A 26,661-nucleotide genomic window follows, 5' to 3' on the forward strand; every position below is an offset into this window, starting at 1 on the left:
TAAGTAAATCGAGAAGAAGAAGGAAATTAACAGAGAGTGAGTGCTTTAGAACTAATTAACTTTAGAAATTCTCATAAAATTACAAAGGAGTACATAGTAACTAACTTTTGATACATCTCAAGTCTCAACCAAGCAAAACAACCACCTCATTACAACAACTCTATAAAAATAAAAAAATAAAAAACCCTCTCCTCTCTGTAGACTCTTAGATAACAACATCGATTTTAACTTACAACATAAAACCTAGTAAAAGCATAAAAGAAGATGTGAATAAGAATACAAGTTCCTTTATCAGGACCTTCAAATGGTTCTCAGGTGCCGTTTAAATCGTTGTGTTTTAAATTCCTGTCATCACATTTTCAAACTATTAGCTTCCTAACATTTATCTATATATTATGAGGATACATATTGTTCATTTAAGTAGATTTGCAATTTCTTCTTCTTTTTCCTTGTATGGTAATTATAGCAACCAAGTTCGGATTCGACAGTTATGCAATGGGGTTCAGTTCAGTTTAATTTGGACAAATCAAGAAAAAAAATTCGCAAAAGTTTTGGGGATTATACAAAGCCTCATAAGATCTTTGGCACATGTTCCAACTTGTGCCAAAGATTATGGAAAATCTAGCCCATAACATGTAATGACATATGCATTGCACTTATATTCATTTGTGAACTATTTCACATTATTTTGAGAGTTGGCATATACTCACATTGTTTGTAATTGAGGGGAACTGAATAGGTGATGCGGTACTTCTCCTCGAAGTTGAGTGACTTCCATGGTCTTGCATGACAAGATTTGTAACTTCAGGAAAACAGATTGAAACCTTCTTTTTTGTAAAAGATCTTGTGAGATGTAGAGGGAGAGAGATACAATGTGGTCAAGGACTCTACGGTGGAAAAAAGACTAAATTATTTTATTTATATGTCTTTGTATGAAATTAAGAATAATTAAAAAATTATTAAAATATGTTTAGATCATACATATATATATATATATATATATATATATATATATATATATATATATATATATATATATATATATATATATATATATATATTTCTAGAATGGATTGGGATAGATTCAAATCCGATCTGATTTTTCATGTTTTTTCGAATCGAATCGGTTCGAACATTGAGTATATTTCAAATCATTGCCAACCCTAATACATGTGGCCCAACGAGTCTTTGTAAGTTTGAAATCTAAGTTAGTCAAGCTAACCTCTAGAGGGAGAAGTGTGATTAATTGACTAAAAAGAAAAAAACTTACTCAACGGAAGTAACATGTGCACATACCATATATATATTTTTTCTTGAGATACACAAGGAAAATCTATGGTTTTATGCACATTCCACGTTAGTTGAGTATTTTTAGTTAGTTTATCATTATATTTCAATGAGCGTGATAATCTGACTCCCCGACTTAGCATACTCAAAATACTCTCTTGATGTGGCATGGGCTAGAACCATAGATTATATGACTCAAGATACATATGTCCATAGATTTTATGAGGATGTGAATATGTGTATCCTAAGACATAAAAATTATGGTTCTAGCATATGCCAAGTCAGGAGAGTATTTTAAGCATGTTAGTGGGGGAGTCAGAAAATCACTTTTTGTGTAGTGCTAGGGTGACATTGGGATTTATTGTGATTCACACATTTTGACGTGGAGGTGCTCATATAATCGTAAAAGCTTTCTATTCCTATTTCGAAAAAATGCATTTATAACTATCACATCAATGCAGTGAGAATTACAGTGAAAAAAAGTTAGTCTAGGGATTTTCTTTACATCTTTCAAGGGTAAAATCGATTTTCACATTGAGCGTACATCTACAATAACCAGTCCCAACTCCCAAACGACACGATCTATAATGTGATACCACTTGTATTGAAAAAGTAAAGTTCGATTGGCTTATGGAGAGAAAATTTCTTAAAAGGTTAGGTGTTAGGATTTTAAATAAATTTTCAATGCACGTGGCGTTATGCCAAAAATTTCTTTAACAGCAAATACGTACTCGCTAGTTCCATAGAAACATTTAGAACCTTTTGACCGTGGCTTAAAACTTGGTTCCGGTTTTTTAGTAGGCGTTTGGATAGGACTCCTTGGCTACTTCTGACTCTTGCGGGGAGTTAGAAGTCGTTTGGATGCGTTTGTATGAACTACTCTTTCGAAGAGTTACTCCGTGCAAGAGCAAGAAATTACTTTTTATGAAGAAGTCAAGAAAACCTATTTCTCAAAACTCTTCTTGCGGGGAGTCAAAATCTAACGGTTCGTTTTACCAAAATACCCCTAACTGTATTAATTTTCTATGAAAATATTTCTAATTCATTTGCCCTTAAATCAAACAAAAGAAACATTTATTAATATTAAATTTTTTTTTAATTTGGAGTATAATGGATTTAAACACATTATAATAATATTTAATATTTAAAATATTATATTATATTATATTATATTATATTAATATTTATTATATTATATTATATTAATATTTATAGTTAAACACATTATATTAATATTTAATATTTAAAATATTATATTATATTATATTAATATTTATTATATTATATTATATTATATTAATATTTATAGTTAAAATGTCAAAAACAATATAGTTTGAAGGCATATTATGACACTAAAAGACAGTCTATCAATTTTTTTTTAAATTTTGAGTATAATGGATTTAAACACATTATATTAATATTTAATATTTAAAATATTATATTATATTATATTAATATTTATTATATTATATTATATTAATATTTATAGTTAAAATGTAAAAAATAGTATAGTTTGAAGGCATCTTATGACACTAAAAGACAGTCTGTCAATTTTTTTTTTTTAATATTATGTCATATTATGTCAAAAACAGTCAGTCAATTTTTTTTTAAAATTTTAAGTATAATGGATTTAAACATATTATATTAATATTTAATATTTAAAATATTATATTAATATTTATTATATTATATTATATTAATATTTATAGTTAAAATATCAAAAACAATATAGTTTGAAGGCATATTATGACACTAAAAGATAAAAAACAGTAACTGGTATAATATAAGGGTATTCTAGTCTTTTTTCTAGAAGTCATGAGAAGTCAGTATGGTTCCCAAACAAACTTCTAGCACAAAAGTATTTCTGCCAGTACTTCATAGAGTTGATTGCCAAACGTCATTTCTGCACATAATTATTTTTCCAGCTCCTCCATAGAATACTTCAGCTCCTGCTCTTTGGAAGAGTAGTTCTGCTCCTGATATCCAAACAGGCCCTTAACATTTTACCTCTTTATCTGGCATTTGTAATAGATTTTATAGGAAAATTCTAGTATCCAACGTCACGACACTGACACTGACACCGACACTTGATTTTAGAGGAAACTTCATGTTCCAATTGCTAGAAAAAACCTGTATTTATCATCTAATCTCAGCCGTTCACTGTGCTGGTGTTAAATAATAGAATAATAAAATTCTACGGAAAAGATGAAAATTTGGGTAGAAAGTCAGCTACAGCACGGAGGCGATCGGTTCATCAGATAGTTCTCTCAATCTTAATTTGTAAAGGTATTCAGATTTCAGATTAAGTAAATCGAAATACTGCTGTACTGTACCTGATCTGTAAGTAAATCGAGAAGAAGAAGGAAATTAACAGAGAGTGAGTGCTTTAATAATGTAAGAAAGAAAGAAAGAAAGAAAGAAAGAAAAGATGCAGGTGGAGAAGGTGACAGTGTTTCTGTGCTGCGTGTGGACGCTTAGTCTTCTTTATGGAGAGATGGTTGCGTTTTGGGTGCCTTCTTTGTGGACTTGTTCGTGGCCTCAACTCTCAACCTCCAACTCCAAGGTACTAAATTAATAATTTTCTTTATAGATTAATTGCGAATATTTCGGTAATTCAGTTTCAGTTAATTAATTGCGAATATTTCGGTAATTCAGTTTCAGTTAATTAATTGCGAATCCGTTGGTCGTATTTTTGAAAATAGAAAATTATAGAAGACATAGATTTTCCTTATAGATTTATACTAATCAGTCCTTACTACTACTGATAATGTAAAAAATGCTATTTTACATATATAGGGAACGATATTGTTCATTATCTGTCTATCTAATTACAAATAAACAGTTTATTTTAGTTATCTTAACGATGCCCTCCACTTTATTAAATGCTTCAATAACTACAAGGATTAAACTGTCTTTTATTTATCTAGTTTGCCACCCTTCGTTTTTACCCCTTACACCTACTCCTACCAAATAAAACCATAATTTAGGTACACCTTTTTGTATCTGTGAAGCTTTTGCCCCATTTTTTTTTCTATAAAAGGTGGTATGCTATTTACTTAATTATGATACTTGATAAATAAATAATTCTTTTATTAAATTACAAGAACCCTAATTGTGCTTATATAGAATAACAATGGAAAGAGTTCTAATTAGAAGCTAATTCTAATAGATCTAATCTAATCTTTATCCTAATCTTCATGAGAAGATGACTAATACCTTCCCACAATTGCATGTTGCTTTAAATGATGAATGCGCCATTCGTTACATTTAATGTCAGTCTTGATTTCACTGATTAAATAATTGTTGTTTTCAAAAAATCCACCAAGCTATTTGTGGGGGGCTTTTTCGGATCTCACACACCTCAAGATCTGTGTAACAGTGGATTCCTTGATCCTCGATCTTTGTATTGCAATAAATGTATACTCAGGACGTCTTCTCCGATGAACCTTGTTTTTCGGTTGTCTTCTCTATTAGTCTTTATTTGAAAAGACATCAACGTGGTATCGGCTAAGGAGTCTCCGATGATCAAGTTACTACTTGATGAAAATTTTCCTAGAATTGTGTGTAGCTTGTGCCTTGGGTTTGAGTGGGAGAAGCCTCCCTAGTTATAGAGTGAGCTCTTTAATGGGGGTAGTAAACTTAGTTGTAACCACTTACTCATATTATCTAGCATTTATGATAATAAATGCCCATGAGGCTTTGACGGCAATGAAGACCCACTCCTCGTGGTTCTTATAACCTACATGAGGAGTGACCTTAAATATGTAATTGCCTCAACTTGATGACTGTTCAGTTCTTTGAGTCGACTCAGTCAAGTTAGGTGTTTGCAACTCTTTCAGGACTATGTGTGTTTTACCTTGGCCGTAGATCATGTTGTAATGACCTTTGCTACTTGGGTAGCTTTATGGTGACTAGTTATAGTACTTTTCCATGTTGCTACTTGAGTAGCTTTATGGTAATTAGTTATAGTACTTTGCCATGTTGCTACTTGAGTAGCTTTACACAATTCCCTTAGTGTATCAATCTCCTTAGAGTAATTCCCAAGAGTAGGAGGATTACTAGTAAGAGTAGTAGTAGCAATAGTAATATCAACTATTGAGTAAGAGCTAGAGAAGGAGTAGCAGCAGTAGTAGTACAACTACTGAGTAAGAGTAGGAGTAGGAGAAGGAGAAGTAACAATAGCATCAACTACTAAGCAGGAGTAAGATAAGAAGAAGAAGTAGCATTAACTATTGAGCAGGAGCAGGAGCAGGAGAATAGAAGAGGTAGTAGCATCAACTATTGAGTAGGAGGAGGAGAAGAAGAAGTTACTGAAAGAACTTGGCTGAATCACTTTAAGTGTTTGAGAGAAGGGTCAGCTCCCTAGGGGGAGGCCAAACCACCTATGATATACGAGAGAGGGGTTGGCTCCTATAGGGAGGCTGAACCACCTACGGATTGGAGAGAGAGAGAGAGAGAGAGAGAGAGAGGTTGATTCCCATAGGGAGGTTGAACATATAGATGTACTACGGTGAAGGGTCGGCCATGTGGTCGAACCACCTAGCTGAATCATGATGAGGGGTCGGCTGTGGTGATCGAACCACTTTGAGGGAGCAAGAGGGGGGTCGATCAAGGTGGCCAAACCACTTAGAGAGAACAATGTGGGGGGGGGGGGGGGGGGGGCAAAAAGGTCGATTCACCTACATTTTCGAATCAAGTTTACGGGTTAGATCGGATTAGAACGGATTCGATTGCCTTGATTTAGTAATTTTGCTAATCCCTCGAAGGGGATATTTTTTGTTCCTACACTATTGGTGGTCACTACCTATGGGAAGTCCATCACTATCACGTCTCACTCATGATATCTCCCAAGAGCATTTGATTGACTGGATAATTTTTCAATAGAGATTCTAAATGATGAAAAACATAGATCATTGGATTGAATAGTGGGGATTTTATTGATCATTAAAGAAAAGACTAGTGGAAAAGAAAGTAATATAAGGTTGTTGAATATTGGTAGCAAAAGTTGTGGGGATAGGAGCATGGCCAGCCTGATTGTAGGAGTGGAGCGGAGTATGGCTCTGATTCCGTGATGAAGGAATAATTCTTTCATTATTAGATCCCAAATTACAAGAATCCTAGTAAACTTATAAAATAATGGACATAGTCCTAATTAGAAACAAATTTTGATGAATCTAATCTAATCATTATCCTAATCTTCATAAGATGATGACTTTGTGTATTGCTAATAATAATTATACAAGTATGGCACCCATTAAAAAATGACAACTATAGACTTATATCATTCTATAAGGATTAACGGTTAAGATGAGAGTCTTTTCATAGATTAAGAAAATTTAACGAGGTTATTTCCAAAATTGATAAATGAAAAACACATACGAGACTTAGGACTAGAAAGAAACACTTGAATGACCAACGAGTATACATACTTACGTAGAATTAACATATATGAAGTTTGAACAATGCTAGAAAAGATAAAGATAGGTTAGATCTTTAGGAGCAGATGATATTATGATGGAAGTATGGAAATGTCTGGGAAAGAAACAAGAATTGTAGTGTCGGATATTTCATGGGTTGTTCTTTACAAAATGATAATCAATATTCGATTGATTGGTATGAGGTTATTGACATACAAGATTTGTCTACACTTCTTTTTTTGTCTAAGCAATTTCCTTTATTTTTCTTTGCGAGATCGAGAATATCTACATTCATAAAGTTCACCGCCTTACCGTAATATTTTTCCATTACAAAACTATATGTTTTGTAGCTTCTTAAATATGTGTATTTGATAATTTTAGGGGTTGTGAGTATCACCAAATATAATCACCCTAATTCCTTAACATTTTAATAATTGGGGATTAGCCAAATTCTAAGGGGGTGGTGAGCATTGATGTCTAAACAACCCCAAAATGGATTGAATCTATATTAGTCCCTCCCATTTAAGAACTCATCCAAATGTTTAAGTCTTATCTTTAAAAACTATTCACTGCCCATACTTGAAAATGCCTATACCTTGTATGCTTTATCATTGATCTTACTTATGAGTTTTTGCATCATCCTTTTCCCATACGCTTTTGAAACATTTCTACTGCATGTTCAACCCAGAGATTATGGAACATGTTTGACCGAGACTATGTAATACTTGCCAACACTTCTGCATCCTCTAACTTCGAATCATGTACAAATACTTCCTCTAAATCTACTACACTTCCTTTGAGAATGTGAAGGTATTATTTTTATTTTTTTATTTTGATTAGTATTTGCAAAGAAAGGGAAAAATAATAGGATATGTTATCAACAAAAAAGAGAGGAAGATATGTGAGAACAAGACGAAAATGAAACAACTTATATTTGATATCACTTATTGGGGCCTACTACTGCATTTTCACAAACGTGTTCATTTTTAATCTATCTTTTTTGTCATGTTGATTTATCCATATTAGCACTGCATAATTGTTAATCTATAAATATGTTATTTCTTGACTACCCAAGATCCAACACCATAAAACTGGTCTGTGAAAGGATAAGAAGTTAAAAAACACGGGAATGTGATAATATATATCCTACTTAAATTTGAAAATTGTTGGGTTATGTCTTCTATTCTTGTATATGGAGAGTTGTGGATTCAACTCGGATCTTTTGATGATCCGTTAACAACCCGTATGACCCATTATTGGGCCCATTTGGTTTGGATTTAGATCCGACCACTATACTCTTTTTGTAACCCTAAGTATATAAAGGGTAAGAGATGAAACCCTAAGAGAGTGAGAGAGATATACGAGAGGCAGAGAGAAATTGTAACCTAGTTTTTCTTTGGTTATCATAATGAAATCGCCGTTTTTCGCCCCCGTGGACGTAGGTCGATGCTTTTACTAAACCGCGTATATCTTGTGTCTTGTGTTTTTGTTGCTTTATACTTCGGATTTGAGGGTTCTGTCTAACAAAAATGCATGGAAAAGAGAGCCAGTATAGATGATCTCTTCTATTAAGTATTTGGTGAAGGTTTCTATTTCCCGTTTGGGCTTTCGAAGTAAGTCAGCCAGTCAAATGCCTCCAAAAGGGAATGATCATTGGCTCTTTTGATGCGAGAGGGAACTAAAATTGGAAGCCAAGCCTTTAGAGGAGCTTAAAGTGAATGCCTTTTGATCATATCAAGTTGGGACTCATGACTTGACCTCTTATTATGCTTTGTGTTGCTTCTTGCTGTGCCTAAAGACATGTTATTTATTTATTTTTTGTTGTGGTCCATTAGGCCACAGCAACTTATCTTGTGTAAACCATGATACACATCTCTGTCTTGTTAGTGCAGATGATGGATGAAGAAGCCTATGTAGGTGATCATGTGAAGGTTGCCATTCTTGCTGATCCTCAGGTGAGTCTAACTTCACCCTACCTATGGTCTATTTTGCCTCTCTGCTTCATCTTGTAATACAGATTTCCAAATTGTAACAGCTTATGGACAAGACTTCCCATGGACTTACTCCAAAATCACTTGCTCTGGAGATTTCACAGTTTTATACAGATGTGTACATGCGAAGATCGTTCCTTGAGACTGTATTGCCTTTGAAACCTGATCTGATTCTGTTCCTGGGCGATTATTTTGATGGGGGCCCCCTATTGTCAGATGAAGAGTAAGGAATATTAAATGGAGTTACTTTTTGTGGATATGCATGGGTCTTTGAATCTCTCACAAATCAATTTTGTTTGGAGTTGCTTCCTGCCGTACATTTTTGTCTTCCATAATTCCATATGCCAACAGAATCCAAACAAATTACCCTAATGCAATTTTTTCTACGCAAGCATGCTGCCCCCAGATTTCCTTATTTTTTGCTGGATGGGCTGCCCCTGGTTTTTTTCCTTCTGTTTGTCCGTAAAGGACAGAGGAAAAGCCACGACTTGATGTTTTCGGTCTTCTTGTTGTCTAGGCTAAAAAATCGTCTGTCTGGATAGATTTTAGAATATGATCAGTTTCATTCATATCGTATATTTTAAACCTGTGCCTGTCATCCTGAAAAATATCAGTAAATGGGATGGCGAGGATCTTATGCCACGTTGTTTTTGTATTTGGGAGACCTCTTAGGTGGGAAACGTTGAATGATAGGCCTGGATCATCTTTGGACCAGCACCACATGCATAGCACAAGCAGGAAAAGATAACTTCTTCTTCCTGTTCCATCTGGATGCAAGTATTCTCATGAATGTGAAGTCTAGCTTTCACCAGGAAAAAAAAACCCCTTTAATTGCCCTCATTTTTTTTTTCTTTCTTTCTTTGTTTTATTTGTACGTCTATTTTTTGCTGAACATTGCTTCGCACTATATCTAGTGTCTTTGATTGGTAACAAATTTGTTTTGAAAGGGACAACACTATAGTAGTAAGGGAAGGGTGGCAGTGGTTGGTAGTAGGTTGGGGTTGTGGAGGAGGGTGGTTCTGCATCACTCCCACTAGTTTAGAAAGAAAGTGTGTCCAAAAGCAGGACAGTCACAAATGCACCTAATGAAAACACAGGAACCAAAGATGGAAGTTAATTAATATATTAATGTATCCACCATATTACGTTTCTTTACATTATCTATGTAAAAGCCCATGGGCCTAACTCATCCTCACAAAACCGGCTTGTAAGATGAGGATTGCCCCAGGTTTATATACAGCCCAAGGTCTTGATACCTAGGCAATGTGGGACTATGGCTCACATAATCCTATGCTCCGTACTTTTTTTTTTCCTGCTAGGCGGGGTTAGTGGTTAGCATAAGAAGGGGTTTGAACCTAAGACCTTGGGAACAACCTCCACAAGGTCTTACCACTTAGCTAAGTGGTCCTTCTTTATTTCTCTGTACTTAAAGAGCCAAACTATGCTTAAAGTGTCATTGCTTGTATCAAATTTCATGAGTGTTGGTATTGTTAGTTTTTGTGTCCCATTCCCTGACATTCTTTATTTTAACAGGTGGCAGGACTCTTTGAGTCGCTTTAAGCACATCTTTAATCTGAATGATAGAGGAAGTTCAGATATTCCATTATACTACATTCCTGGGAACCATGATATTGGTTATGTGGGTTTGCTTTCTCGTAATCCACAGGTATATTAAAATGATGTTCTGCTGAAATACAGTTCTTGAAAATAGAGCATATCTTAGAAATCTATCTTTTTCATGCATATAAGGATCATAACTCATCAATCTGAACAACTTGGGTGCCAACACATTCATCATCCTCAATATTGTGGCCGTCAACACTTGTCCCAATTATCAGGTCGGCAATTTCACCATTTAACTCTATCATGAACCTTTTTTTTTTTTTTTAAAGTCTAGCATGCTCCTTTGTATCCTTTCTTACTATTCCATCAATGTCATTTTCGGTCTTAGCTTCCTGTTGCCCTTCTAGGGCATAGTTTTAAATCTCATCCGAGACTGAGACGACTTGTCCGATACGTATCGATATTGTCCACCAACGAGACGGATAGACAATATCGGACGAGATTTAAAACCCACGTTCATTTTTCTCATTGTTGAACGAGACATCTCAAACGTATCGGAAAACTCATCGGAGACAACTTGGTCCCATTCACGGACGAGACGTGACGTCAAAACGAGTTTTAAGACCATGTTTTAGAGCCCTCGACTTGCACCAAAAAGCTCCTCATTTGTGATGCCATTTGTCTTCTTTACACATCCCCAAACCATTTCATACAACTTTGCTTTATTTCATATTCTATTGGAGCTATCGACTTTACCTTATTTTATATTCTACTGGAGCTATTCCTAAATTTCTTCAAATATACACTCATTTCTTATTGTCTTTTGTTGTCATATCACTTGTACATCTAAATACTATAATCTCAGATCTGCTAACTCTATGGACATGTTAATGTTACATATTGACAACACAACATTTGCTTTGTAAAACATGGGTGGTCGTATTGGTGTCTTGTAATTTCTTTTCCTTTTGTTTTATCAGAACATGTCACAACACTCTAGGAAAGCTAGACTTTATTTATTAAACACTAATCATCAACATAGTATCCCTACTATGGATGCTAATTGTTCTGAAGTGGTTGAGGGGTATCTTTGTCTCGTTTAGTGCTTTGAAAACTGCTTCCCTATGAGTAATGAAGCCATAAGGAGTCCCCATACCGAGATAATTGCTTGAGCTTCATTCAATGCTAACCATGTAGGGTCCTCAACAATTTCTCCATATTTATGAATGGCTGAATATAAATAATGGAGTGGGGTCTTTGATGTTTTGTATATCCCACCTCTGTATCTCTGTTTTCTTTTGTTTGAGTCCTTATAGACCTCAGATCACTGGTGCAATTAATTGTCAAACAATCGATCCCACCTCGCTTTATTTTCTTCTTGAATAACTAGGAATTGGTTTTCTCAAATCAAGCCACAAAAATAATTTCCACCTTTCTCTTGGAAGGTTTGAATTTGGGACAAGCCACACCAAATGTGCACCTCATATCTCCATTTACATTGCCATTCATTAAATATAAAAAATGATGCGATTGAAGGCATTTGGATGATCAAAGATACCAATACATTATTTCATCTGCAGTAGGTATAACTGCTGTTTCACATATAACTAATTCATTAGTGATATAGTCATGTACAAACTCTAAATCTATATTAAATTTTTTTTAAAAAAATCTGTCCAAAGCTTCGTCGCAGAATCTTCGTTCACTGCATTGTACACAACCTCCTTTGCAAAATAGATGAATCAAACTTGCAGCCTTCAGACTGTATTCCTTCCATTCATCCTACGTCATGTATGTAAGATTTACCTTCAGACCTTTCAATGCTTTATTTATGTAAAACTCATTCCCCACCTCCTATTTGTTGAGGAATTTCGACGCCAAGTCCTAATATCTTGGAAAAGAGTTGTAACTCGTTTGATAAGATCAGAATTTTGAAATGGATGGTTCAGTCGGTTGTTAGCAGTCCATTCCACCTCCCTTTCACTTATCTTCATCCTTATGAGTCCTAGTAGGACTTGGTTTTCTCATTTCAAGACACACGCCATACCTCATTTATGTGATCCATAGTTTTATACCTCAATTATTCTTTTTTAAGATAGATAAAGAAGATTTTATATATCAAAAAAGGAGGCAAAGGAGACCTCCAAGATATGTTAGGAAATAAAAGGAAAGGAAGAGATACAACTATCTGCCATCCTTACAAAACGAATCCCGCCTAAATAAAGATCCTCAAAAAATATCTCTTTGAACTCCTCATACAACTTCAAGCCTCAATAATTTACTTTGCCAAATGAGTTGGGTTCAAAGGAATCTCTCTGCAGTTAACTGTTAGGCATCACTGGGAATTTTTTTGTAACTTTTGAGATTTTCTTATCTTGAGTTATGAGTATGTTCCCAACTTCTTGATATATATTTACTTCCATACAGGTTATAGGTCGATATGAAAATGAGTTTGGAGCTAGAAACCATAAATTTACTGCAGGAAATGTGGAGTTCATTGCTATTGATGCCCAAACTCTTGATGGTAAATGACAAATCTAATAACTCTTTCAAGTGGAATCTTTGAAATATTTTTTGAAGTTTGGAACTCAGTAAAAGTTCAAACTTCATCGCTTTTGATATGTGTCAGTGATTTATTTCTTGCAGAAACCTCTCATGTTATTTTATTTTTTTGGAGGCCTCTGGCCTAGAACTGTCAATGTGTCAGATCTTATTGTGGGGTTGATTGGGAGTTGACCAGATAAGAGAAAAAATGGGTCATGATCTGATCTGATAGCTTATTGGATTAGAATATCAGATCAGATCTTAGCATTTAGGTCCAAATCCCATAACGATCAGATTGTGGATGTATCATGGCAAATCTGATTCAATAAATAATATATTTGTATACAAATATAATTGATATATTTTCTCACATATTATCAGATGAGTATGTGGTTAATCCAGAACCAGTTTGATTGGGTCAGATCCTTATTGGATCCCAAATCCCCAGACCTTCAGCTAATAGATTGGATTTCTGGTTTGATCTGATTCATTGGCAGCTCTACTCTGGCCTTTCAGCTTTTGGATGTGATAGGATGGCATGCATGTCTTTGTATGTGGAAGTGTTGGTTTAGATTCAAACAATGAAGAATTGACCAAAAAATTAATATCCTGGATCTTTTCATTATCATTATCATAAGCCTTAATGAGGGGTCCGTAACATGAATCTTGTTCTTTCATTCGATTCTATGTACGGTCATTTCTGGCCAAACAATGGGTCAACCCATTGTCACATGATGGGTTGACTCCACGGTTTCAAATATTGTCAGAGTCCAAGATGACTCACCTGAGTCATCTCGGTATTGTTCACAGATACGGGTATTCCATGTGTATCATCTCCAATGTTTTCTCATTTGACAACGGATATGACTCAGACCATATTTCAAAATCTTGGACGAGTCAGTAAAACTCAGCCAAATCAACTGAGATTTTTGTATTTTTAGTTAAATTTTTTATGATTTAAATATTTATTATATGAATAGAATATGATTAAGTATTTTGTAATCTACCTTATTTTATAAAAAAAATATTTATAATTATTCTCATATAATATACATATACATGAATAAATAATTGTTAATCGAGTTAAATAGTTTATCTCGCCTGAGACAACTTGGTCTCTTCCATAAATGAGACAAGATGTAACCTCAAACCAAGATTTGAAACCATGGTTGAAGCCATCAATTGATTGGTTCAAGAGGTTTTTAAAGTACGTAATGGTAGTTCCACTGATTATCTTCAGTAGTGATTTATTAATCAAGTTATTGAATCGGAGCTCTGAAATTGCTTAATAGGAAAAAGGGTCTGCGTGTTGCTTAACAAGAGCCATTTACGCCTTTATTTTATTTTCTTGACAAAGTTTTCTTCCGCAAAAAGGTGTTCGCTACGCATGAAGAAAATTTCCTCTACTTCATGAACAGAATATTGACTGCAGGGATCCAGCAGTGCTGTTGTAGGATATTTGATAACAAGCATGTGATTTCCTTGAGACAAGATTTTAAACATCAGTCCCACTGACCCGGTGAATGTTTCTCGAATCTGCAGGGCCAAAGCATGGAAATCTGACTTCTAAATCCTGGAATTTCGTCAAAAATGCATCCATGGGTATGTGATATTGGTTGTTGATTACATCCTAGTGTGTATAACATCAAAAGACTTCATTTGTTTATATATATATATATTTTATATTCATGTAGATGCTGTGTCAAGTCCAAGGGTGTTATTGACCCATATTCCATTGTATCGACCTGATGGGACTCCCTGTGGCCTGCAGCGCTCTTCCCCAATCATTAACCAGGTATGCTATCAGAGTTCTCTTGATCATGTTGTGATTTGTAGTGGTTAAAACTGAAGATGCTCTTTGTAAATCCAAGTCAATCCTTGCTTTCTCTATTCATATTCAGAAACATTTTTTATGGACCTACTGAATGAAATATTAGGTTTGAAAACTAAATGATTTCTACATCTTTTATTAATGAAATTTGCCTAATATGTTCCATTTTTATCTCCAGAGGGTCACTTATGCTTTTAATGATAAAGAAATAACGTAAGTTTTTCATCTGTCACTATGTCTTGTAATTTCAGCATTGGAATTACATTATATAATTGGCTGTGATTATTATGTGACTTAGTGGTTTAACTGTAACTGTGTCAATGAAGGTACCAGAATTATCTCACCGAGGAAACATCTAGCCTTTTACTGGAATTTATCAGACCTGTAGGTTCTTATTTCTCCCTTTGGTGTCTTTTGAGATATATCATGTGGTTGTGCTAAAGAAAAATCAGCAACTATGAAAAGAAGAAAGAAAGAAAAAAATTAAGATTACTCGCAATAATTTGTATTTGCCACAGGTACTTATCCTGTCTGGTCATGATCATGATCAGTGTACTGTGACCCACCTAACACAACATGGGCCCATAACAGAGGTAAGTAACCAATTGTTGTGTAAATGTGGGTTTCTGAAAGGGGTATGATATCTTATTGTCCTGGTCACTGCAGCACACTTTAGGGACCTTAAGTTGGCAACAAGGGAACTTGTATCCATCATTCATGCTGTTGTCTGCAAGCCGCGCAATCTCAAACACAACCAAATCAGAGGATGCTGTATCCACTCAGCTATGCTTTCTTCCAAAGCAAACCCACATTTACATATGGTAATCCACCACTGGATGAACTATACAATTCTTCTCCGAAGACTTATATCATGGATCTTGTTCTGATATCCTTTTCCAAAAATATCAGGTATCTCTCTCTCTTTGTTTGTACTATTCTTTTGCTTCTACTTCGGCCCACGTATGGATTGGGCTGCTGGCATCGTTATATCCGTTTTGTGGGGTCCATTGGAAGGGCACTAAGTAGCAACATTTTTAATAATGGAACTAAAGAGAAGGACGAAGATGAGATTTGCGAGTATGAGATGATTTGGGATGCAGAGGGATCGATGCATCTTGTCAAGAAAGCTCTAAAGAAGGACGAGTTTACAGTTTCAAGTGACTCGGGATTGGTGGGAAGGTGCGCTTAGAAATTTGTTCAACATGCACTAGGATTAAACTTGATTCACTATGTGAAAAAGGGGGTAAATTCAACACCAAGGTCCGTTGAATTTGGCCAAATCCAAGCAAATTCGACAGACCTTGGTGTCGAACTGACCACTTTTTTCACGTAGTGATTCATCTGTTTTCAATTTTTTTTTTCAGATATAATATCTAATATGGTTTTTAATCATCTGTATACAAATATGTAGGGAATTTTAATATCACATATTTTCTAAATATTGTGTGGTTTCTGCTGGGAAACACGGGTTTCTCTGGATATGCCACAAGTAGGTGCTATCTATGCCTTGTTGGCCTTTTTTTTTCTTTTTTTTTATAGTCACCATTTTTTTAAGGAAAAAAGATAAGAAAGAAGTATTGGATTGCTTTCCAGTAACTAGCTATAAAACGTATGCATTTTCCATGACTCCATGTTACAAATGGGACTTTCATTAGAAGGAATACAATCTTGGAAAGAGATTGACATTCTTACATGGCAGGGGTAATGTTGTTGTGCGGCCATCGGCTAAGAAACACACATCTCAAGAGAGAGATGCATCTTTTGTTGTAGAGATGAATGCAGACGTGCAGATGGATGGAAGCAGAAAACTATTGCCAAAATCAAGCAGGTTCAAGACAAAGTCCGTGATCCTACGGTTGGTTCGAACATTCCGATCGCTTATGTTCATTGCAGCTGTGAACATTCCTCTGTACGTGATGTTGCTGTTTAAAGATTGGGTTGACAAGTAATGTGAGAATGAGGATTGCCATGCATCTAAATTCCTCTTCATATTGATGCAAAAGCCCCTCGAAAGAGTTTGGACAAAGCTTTGTTGATTGATTGGCTTACAAAAAGGTGCGTTACTTCTTGGGAGCAACCTCAAATTTCTTCATCTCATTTCTTGTGCTTGGTTCGTATCCTTGGGGGCTTGGAGTGGTTTGTATCTCTTGTCAGTACTTGTTTGGATGTTTGACTTGTACCCAGGCATTGATTGGTTAAGGAGCTTGGTTTTCTTCCACTTAATTTTATTTGTAGTCTTATGGATTTCCCATTTTGTTCTTTGATTTCCCTTGTTGTGATGCATCGACATTGAAATGAATATTACCTGTCAAACTTTGCATTCTTCAATTCATTAGGGCTGTGCAAAAGCATTTGTATGAACACAATTTTCAAATTGGAAATATTCCCTTTGGGGTGAGCATATACATTATTAGATGTAGAAGGGAGATCATATAATAACAAATATACTAGTTTATGCTAACACCTCTGTTAATATGTTAATGGTCATAAAAAAATTGGGTTCGATTTAGTTTAAGTTTGTTCATATTTTGCAGATGAAAATAGGTATATAATAAGTAATGAATATAATTAAATTGCTATATGGTACAAATTGAATTTGATGCTGGTGTGATCTTGGTGGAGGTGAGCACACACCCCCCACCCACAATAGGTTTGGCAAAGTTTTGAGATAGTTGAGGACGTCAGTTGGTTTTGTTAATCAAGGTGCGAGCCAATGAGACCAAACACCCCAAGGGAAATAGCATAAATTGGAGCAACCAATGGGAACTCGTGGCAGGTCTGGGCACATTCCCCATCCACGTACCAATGTTGTAGATGTGGCACCCCATCTTCATGTCAATCAATGAAGTTGTCCAATCCTATCCTACCCGAATCAATTAGAACGATGGAGTGTTTATTCATGAAATCGTTACACTTACATCGTCTGAGGAGTCAATGATCCCGCTAATTAATGGACAATTTTTTGTTTTTTAGGCCATGGTTCCACTTCAACTTGTACCTTTGCCTCACCTGGTTCTTTGAGCTTGCTTCCCTCCATCAAAAGCAGTTGTTGCATTCAACAATGGCACATATTACTTACATACGCACTGCTAATGTGCTACACGAGTGATTGGAGGTTTTACTAAAACCAACTATTATATTCCTCCCTGTGTTGAAGGAAATAATAAAAATAACACTACAACCGATATTTTGAAGGAAATCTTGGTCAATCATGGTAGAATTTGGTGTGTCCTGTCCCCATTCCTTTAGCCATCCAACCGAGGCTTCGACCTGCTGGGTGGGCCATTGAAACACGTTCAGCTTAGCCTTTTCTATCATGTAAAAGCAGACAATTTTGTGTGGGTGGTGACATGCACAAGAAGAAGAAGAAGAAGGAAGGAAGCAAGAGGTTGAAAGATTACTTGTTTTGAGTCGGATTTGGGATGCTTGGAGGTATCCTCCGGAAGCTTGCTTGTAGTTGCTGCTGCTTATTCTTTCTCTGTGTATATGTCTGTGCTTCGTGATACCAAGTCATAGAAGATTCTCGTCCCAACGACGTGATGACAAGAGAGAGCAACAGTGCCAGTGCAAGAACAGCAGCAGCAGCGACTGATCTGAGGCAGACGCACATTTTCTCTTACTCAAGTCACTAGGCGCTTTTTCTTCTACTGAGCTGAGGTCCTTTTGATATAAATATACCAACTTTTTGGTCGTGTAGTGGTGTTCTTATCATACTTAATTTTTCTATTAGGAATTAGGATGGATGCAGGTGAGAGTCATGTGATCCATCTTTGACTGTTCCTTCCAACTTAATCTCCAGTTTTTGGTCATTTTAAATTGTACAAGGAGTCATGTGATCGAACACGTGATAATAGTTAACTAGGTTCCTTCCTCTCTTGCTAACCCCTGCACTTGTCCTTTCGTTTCTCTGTCTGACTGAGTCTCTCTCTAGTCATCAATTCAAGCCCATTGGATCCCCAACAACCCAACCTAGCTGTGTCCTGAACTAATTGTCATTGAGAATATATAACATATAAAGGAAAATGTCGCAAGACTGTGTCTATGTGACACGTTTTGGTTGGATAATAAAATACATTGGACTACATGCAATGTACTGGAAACTAACTTGGTTAGTAGCCCGATGTGTTTTAAACTCCTAAAATGTGCCATGCGTAGACACCAATGTTCCTATTCTATAAGAGAAGAGTCGTGATAATCTGACTACCCCGAGTAGCAAACTCAATATACACGGTTCCATCGAGATACACTTTTTTATGGGGAAGTGCAGCCGTGTGTTCCGAGGAGTGCAGATCTACAGTTCCAAGCTTGTCATGTTAGGGTAGTCGATTGAGTTTGCCACATGGGGTAGTCAAATTATCACGATTCATGAGAGAAAACTCTTTTGCTCTAAATCTGGGATCCACGAATCACATGGGCCCCAGGTGTATTGAATGTCATCCCCAATTTACAGAACTACCCTTCTTAATTAGTTAAATTAATAAAATACAAAGAATCCTAAGATAATTAAATATCTAATTATCAACTAAACTCTATATCCTAGTATCTTTACTGATTGACTAAAATAAAAAAAATATTATGTATCCTAACATCTATCCTCCTCCCTTCAAAACGACTTATCCTCAAGTCGAAAAAATTTTCAAAGCAACTTCGTCCTTAAACGTGTCTGCATCGGCCGCCAAAAGGAGTAGTTGGGTTTCTTGCAATGATGTCCCGATTTGAATAATTTGTCGCAATTGAGACAAATGTCTTTCGATTGTTGCTTTATTGGAGAAAATCGATGAATAGGATGAAGTCTAGGAGGTGCTTTAGGTTCAAAAGATATTGATAAGCACAAAGAAAATTCTTGAGCTACCTTAATTGTTTCTTCTTGGTAAATAGCCAAGTTGAATGCTTTAGTTAGCGATATAGGTCTAACTAATTGAACTCCAACACGTATGTCGTCACGAAACCCCGAGACAAAGTAACTAATTAAAAATGTTTCTAGTAAATCGATAACCCGATTGACAAGTTTTTCAAATAGGTTTTGAAATTCACAAACCGTATAAGTTTGTTTGAGTTTAGATAATGCCGCACCAGGATCTGTAAACTCTCGAGAGCCAAAGCGAAAGCATAAGGCTCGAGGGAGTTGGCCCCATGACATTAACCCAATAGAACAAGTTATCCAATAATACCATATTGTAGTATCTCTCGTTAGGTGAACCAAGGCCAAGGGAACCATCTATTCATCGAGCAAGCCATTCAACTATTGATATTGTTTAGTCTGAAAAATCCAGTCTTCAAGATCATCTCTGTTGAACCTTGGAAAATTGATATGAAGCGAACGAACTTTTATTACTATGCCGCCCATTGTTTGCTGTTTTTGGGAAAGAAGGTAAATCTGGATATAAAATCTTTCTTCTTGAGAAACATAAGTTTTTTCTATATAAAGGAGGGAATACCTTCACGGAAACCACATTTTTAGGGAAAACTATTGGTTTTATACAAAAAAAATTGGGAACATGGAGACGTAACTAACATTCGCATGGAGGAGTGGATATACTGTATGAATCTCTCAGATGAACGGGGAAGGAGATACAAGCGTTTAAAAAAACATAATTTTTTTTGAGTTTTTGACGAAAATGGGTAATTGTGCAAAGTATCTCGTTGTTTGTTCTCTTTGAGAAGGAAGGTAATTCCGTATGGAAAATCTTTCTCCTCGAGAAACGTATGTATTTTCTGTACGGAGGAGTAGACATAAGCTATGATTAAATCCCAGAGATGGGTGATGAGATATGATCATTTGAATACATCGATGTCCTATATTGAAAAAGGGATACCTTGACGAAAATCACATTTTCGGGAAGGTCTCAGACAGAAAATTTGAGAATATGGAGACGTAGTTAACATTTGTATGAATGAATAGATATATGGTATGAATTGATTAGATGAACTGACAAGGAAATATGAGTATTTAAAAAAACGTAAAAGATTTTGAGTTTTCTACGAGAATGGATACTCGTGTGGGGTATCTCGTTGTTTACTGTTTTTGAGAAGGAATGTAAATCTGGATAGAAAATCTTCCTTCTCAAGAAATGTAGTTATTTTCAATATGGAGGAGTGAAGATAGGTTACGATTAATTCTCATAGGCGGGTGATGAGATATGACCACTTGAATGCATTGATGTCCTGTCTCGAAAAATGGATACTTTAGGAAAGTCACATTTTTTGAGAAAACTATGTGTCTCAGACAGAAAATCAAGAATATGGAGATGTAGCTAACGTTTATACAGATGAGTTGATATACGGTATGAATGGTCAATGAGATACGAACGTTTAAAAAAGCATAATTTTTTTTGAGTTTTCGACAAGAATAGGTACTCACGCAAAGTATCATGTTGTTTGCTATTTTCATAAAGGAAGGTAAATCCAGATAGAAAATCTTTCTTTTGGGAAACATAGGTATTTTCGATATGAAGGTGTGGATGTAATTTACCATTAAATCCCACAGATGCGTGATGAGATACGACCATTTGAATGCATCGATGTCCTACCTCAAAAAATGGATTCCTCCAAGAAAATCACATTTTTCGGGAAGGTTATGAGTCTTAGACCGAAAATCTGGGAACATGGAGACGTAGTTAATATTCGTATAGATGAGTTGATATATAGTATGAGTCGATCGGATGAATGGTCAAGGAGATATGAGCATTTAAAAAAGAATAAAGATTTCTAATTTTTGACGAGAACAGATACTTGTGTGGAGTATCCTATTGTTTGCTATTTTCAGGAAGGAAAATAAATTTGGATATATAATCTTTCTTCTCGGGAAATGTAGGTATTTTCGATACAGATGAGTAGATGTAAGTTACGATTAAATCCCACATATGGGTGATGAGATATGACCATTTGAAATGTCCTACCTCAAAAAAGGGATACCTTTACAGAAGCCACATTTTTCGGGAAGGTTGTAGGTCTCAAATAAAAAATCTGAGACCATGAATACATTGCTAACATTCGTACGAATGAGTGGATATATAGTATAAATCGGTTGAATGAACGGGTAAGGAGATACAACTATTTAGAAAAGTGTAAAATATTTCGAGTTCTCAATAAGAATGGGTACTCACTCGGAGTGTCCCGTTGTTTGTTATTTTCGGGAAGGAAGGTAAATCCGAATAGAAAATATTTTTTCTCAAAAAACGTAAAAGATTTGGTGAAAAAGAAGTACTATTTCATGGTGAACACAATGTAAAAATTAGCTGACTTCTAATTGTATAACAGACATTCCATCTCGTTCATCTTAACCATATTCTTCAAGGCATTTACGAGATTGAGCACATTCCAAACTCTCACCAATTGAAAGATCTTAACTATGCGATTGATTCATTTGTCCTTTCAGATTGAAATATTCCCGACATTTTTAAAAGTGTAATGATTTTCTAACGCCCCCTTTGACATGCGCCCCCATCATAGAACCGTAGATCATTTGCCTTAGGATACACATAACCATAAATCTTTTTCTTGTGTATCATGATGCAAATGATCAATGGTTCTGTCATGGGAGTGTAGAGAGCATGTGTCAGAGGGGGGCGTCATGTTATCACGACTCTTTTTAAAATCGCCAACTATGCGGTGAATCAAAGGTACTTTTAAAAGTACCACTAATAACAAATGGAGGCAGTTTCTCTCTCTTTTTTGGCTCTACTTATATATATAGTGTTGGAGGCTGTTTTAAAACTGCCACTAATGTGACTTTTTTTAATAATACCTATAGATACAACATATAGTCCAAACTAATTAGCATTCCAAACTATATCATAAAATCATATTTCTCCGAACAGTCATATAAACAATTGTTAATATTTTTTTTAGTATTTTCTTGATGAAATAACAATCCAAACATTCATACTAAAGTATTTTAGAAATTCAAATACAAATTTTTAACATTTTCTAAACATGTCACTTCTCAACCAAGACCAACTTCATGTTGATTGCTTCCACTACCATCTCACTTTCGTGTTTGACTTGCCAAGAGAAAAAACATATCAATTACTAGTAATTAAATTAATTGCTACAAAAAGTGTAAGTATTTTTGTTCCCATACAAGTCAATTGTAGTTTGAGACTATTTTATTTTTAATCCATAAACTAAGTAAGGTTTGATCATATTTGGTATAATCCAAAATTTATAATAAAAATAACATGATTATGCTATCATTATGTATTATAGGTAATTATTTTTAACATTCATTAGATATGAATGTTTTGTCCTGATGCAACATTGTAGGTGATTTTGGATCATAGTTAATCTATGGAGGAAATTCAAAAATATTATATCCTTGTAAACCTCGAATTTTGACCAAGACTAGGAAATGAGTTTGGGGACAACTCATTTTTTTTGGTTCTCACATGCACGATGATTGTTTCTATGGATTTGAGTTTTTCCATCGAGGTCGAGTAGTCCTATTGGCATGTGAATATGTGTTGGCACATATTGGAGAATTGTGCAGAAGATCATCTCAATTTTCTCCCACTAGATATGCAATTGATCACATAATTTTTACTTCATTAAATGAAGTTATTGATGATTTTTCTGTGTATCCACATTGATCATTTGACATGAGAATTATATGAAATTCTATGAGTTTTAATTATGATCCTTTGATTCGTAAAAAGTCCTACTTTGAAAAAGGGATACCTTCACGGAAATCACATTTTTTCAAAAAGGATCCCAGTCCCCCAGAGAAAATTTAAGAATATGGAGACGTAGCTAACATCCACATGGATGAGTGGGTATATGTGGCGTCTCGTCAAATGCTAACACAAATCCCTATGTCAGATCTCGAGCTACTAGGTGGCACTTCGAAATTTCGGCATGGTCTCCTTTGTTTATGTTAGCATTCCAAGGCGTTCAACCTGCACCTGATAAACGATATACAATCTTGCATATAAACAAATAAAATATAGTACTAGCGGAAGTCTATATACGTCTAATAACGTACGATAGATCATAGTGCGAAAAAAAAAATTTATACACGGGATTATACAAAAATTTCTCGCTCTAACAAAAGTCCTAACGCTCAGAACAAAATCTATAATACTTTTGGACAAATCGATACCAATAGGGGCTATAACCCCAATACTCACTAAATGACGAACTCTGACTGTCTATCTGACCCACCAGATGATTCTCACTCATGCTCTATACCTGCCTCGCCAAGCTTCGGGTCTGAAACTTAAAAAAATGGAGAAGGAAAGGGTGAGTAATAATGGTTACCGAGTAAGGAAGAAAACAATTTCTGCCAATAACCTCTTCTAACATAAACGAATAAGCATACTAAATCATTTTAAAATCCGTAAAATTTTACAAAAGAAACTACGATTAACTAGTACATATAGCCAGGGATGAGCAGCTAAACATTTTAAAACTCACATTACATCGATCAACAGTATTTACTATAACATTCTTTTTTTTATACAAATCTAATTGATTAAATGGAAATATTAAACATGCCTTTCATTTTATATATCAAAATAAAGTAACAGATACATAATACACAGTGGTGAAATATTGGAATTAGAGAGTTGGGATTCACGATTGGATCGTTCCCATTCGGGACATGATGTTACAATTCTTCTCTGGCTTTTAGTTCCTAATTTTGTGGTCGGTCGCTATACTTACCATACTTGGTTGACCATTTATCCGGCTCAGGCTGGCCGTTTGACGTGATCGTAAGCAATGGGTCTCTTTTCGATGTGTCAGAACGTTCGACTACTATAGATTGTTAGTGATCACTGACTAATCATCTTCGTCTATGCCTATCAGGCGTATATGTGATTCTCAAATATACAAACCATTCGTATACAATCACCTTTACATTACAAATTCACTAGTAAAGATAGAGAGGAATAACCCGGATTCCAGTTGTAACTCCACTTTCATACGCGTCCCATACCACGTATGAGCTTAGTGGTCCTTACCGTACATCTAAGGATAGTACACCACTCTGGATGATATGACGCACTATCCTTTCAGGTATTGAGAATGGATATCCAATTTCCTACCATGCAAGTGTGGCCAACCGGCTTAAAATAAATAACAGAACGAAAAAGTAAACAACACCTCGCACTAACAGAAATTTAAATAAACATGCAACCAGTAACATTATTCCTGGATATCCGTTCACCAACCTACACAGTACACAACAATGTAAAATACAGACATCATCCCTCGGGTGTGATTATGACATTTTACTATTTCATACCCTTTTTTCCTTTTTCTGATTTTTTTTTATAGTTTTCAATCTCTTCAATAAAATATCTATTTTTTGATATTCATCAACTCAATATGAGTTTATTGAATATTAAATCATATTTTCCAACTATAGAATTTATTTTTATCAAAAATATTGAACAAATATAAATTTTATATCAAAACGGGGTTCGCGTAGTGCATAAGACCCAACTGATGGAAATAAACCGTTAAAATACCCTATCCACGTATAATTTGTTAAAAATACAATTAAACATATCAAATATGCAATTTCTAGCGTGAATTTTGAAATAACAAAAGAATTCTATATTTTTGGAAACTCACCACAAATTTTTAATAAAATCCTAAATGCAATTTTCATAATCTATGATTACTAATAGAAATTAAGAGTTCCTTACAATCTCTAGATGATGGAATTGGTATGTGCGCAGAAATCGAGGTAAATAGTACAAAAATCGAGATGGTACAAAGTTTGAGATGATTGATTTTCGAATCCAACCCAGTGGTTTCAAAGATCTCGATGCCGTCGTCTTTTCTCCCTTCTGCGACGGAAGACGGTTTGACCCCGAAATGGATGAAATCCGATGTCAAAGTTACGAAATCCCAATATATAAATACGGCTGATTTTTGACGATATCGGGTGAAAAAGAAAGTGAAACGAAAAAAGGTTGGGTGAGTTTTGTAGAGAATGAGGCTGCAGACGTTTCTCCTTTCTGCGTCGGTCGACGACGGTGAGCCGTTTATCGTAGATCTGCGGTTGAAATTCGAAGAAAAAATGAATTTTTTTCGTTTAATTTTCGTTGGCTGTATTTTGACGGGTTGAGGAGGACGAAGTATATAAATAAAATTTTAATTTTTTTTATATAAAATTTGGGACGAAATCGGTAATTGACCTATTATTTCGATCGACGATAACTTGATCGTCCGGACTCCAAAAATTACGAATGAATACTCTATTTCGCCTAATTTTTCATTTCGGATCTAATAGTGTAGTCAATTTATATAAATTCTATCTTTAACAAAAATTTACATTTTTGGCCTGAGGTGACCCTTAAAATTGACGTCATTTTCGTTTTTGATGATAATTCGACTTTCTATGCTCCAAAAATGATAAATAAATAGTCAATATTCAATAATTTTTCGTTACAAATCCAATGGTGTAGTCTAATCTTAATAATTCTTACTCTAGCAAAAAATCACTATTTTAGCCTAGTCCGACTCGGTAATCGAGGATTTTGTAACTTTTCTATTCGGACTCATACTTGAGCATGCTTACAGGTTAAACTATGTTTTTCAATAATTTTGAATCCAATGGTGAGGTCAGATTCCATTAAAAATGATCAAAAATATCCTAAAGTTTTACCCCTAAGTCCCACTTTCAAGATTTTCTTAAAATTTTACTATTTATTTTCCTTGAGATACGAATAAAAAATTTGGGATTTTACAGTATAAGCTACAAATCTGCGGGATGAACAGAAAATGAGATATGAGCGTTTAAAAAAAACATAAAAAAGTTTGAGTTTTCGACGAGAACGGGTACTCGGGCGGAATTTCCCACTGTTTGCCATTTTAAGGAAGGAAGATGAGTCCAACTCGAAAATCTTTCTTCTCGAGAAATATAGGTATTTTCAATATAGATGATTAAGCATAGTCTACGATAAAAACCGATAAATAGGTGATGAGATACGACTATTTCAACGCATCGATGTCCGACATAAAAAGAGATACCTTCACGGAAATCACATTTTTCGAAAAGGATCCCAGTCTCCCAGAGAAA

General features: G+C 35.1%; 1 protein-coding gene across 3 annotated transcripts; it reads left to right on the plus strand.

Annotated features, from left to right (window-relative positions):
* The first annotated feature begins 3,449 nt into the window (after positions 1–3,449).
* LOC147397785 (Calcineurin-like metallo-phosphoesterase superfamily protein) lies at positions 3,450–16,879 on the plus strand. 3 transcript variants are annotated; one of them, XM_086449717.1, is made up of 13 exons: positions 3,450–3,850; positions 8,597–8,659; positions 8,740–8,918; positions 10,229–10,361; positions 12,686–12,782; positions 14,345–14,403; positions 14,502–14,597; positions 14,812–14,846; positions 14,960–15,017; positions 15,152–15,226; positions 15,300–15,454; positions 15,543–15,812; positions 16,333–16,879. In XM_086449717.1, the coding sequence occupies exons 1-13, from the start codon at positions 3,716–3,718 to the stop codon at positions 16,580–16,582; spliced, it is 1,605 nt and encodes a 534-aa protein (XP_086305843.1). In that variant the 5' UTR covers positions 3,450–3,715; the 3' UTR covers positions 16,583–16,879. The 3 variants fall into 3 exon arrangements, with proteins under 3 accessions (XP_086305843.1, XP_086305842.1, XP_086305844.1); XM_086449716.1 differs by having other exon boundaries at positions 3,451–3,850; positions 14,345–14,404; positions 14,497–14,597; XM_086449718.1 differs by having other exon boundaries at positions 3,711–3,850; positions 8,592–8,659; positions 14,345–14,404; positions 14,497–14,597.
* The last annotated feature ends 9,782 nt before the right edge of the window (positions 16,880–26,661 follow it).

Source organism: Akebia trifoliata, chromosome 8 (genome assembly GCF_017979445.1).
Source record: "Akebia trifoliata isolate Shusen 1 chromosome 8, ASM1797944v1, whole genome shotgun sequence".
Lineage (NCBI taxonomy): Eukaryota > Viridiplantae > Streptophyta > Magnoliopsida > Ranunculales > Lardizabalaceae > Akebia > Akebia trifoliata.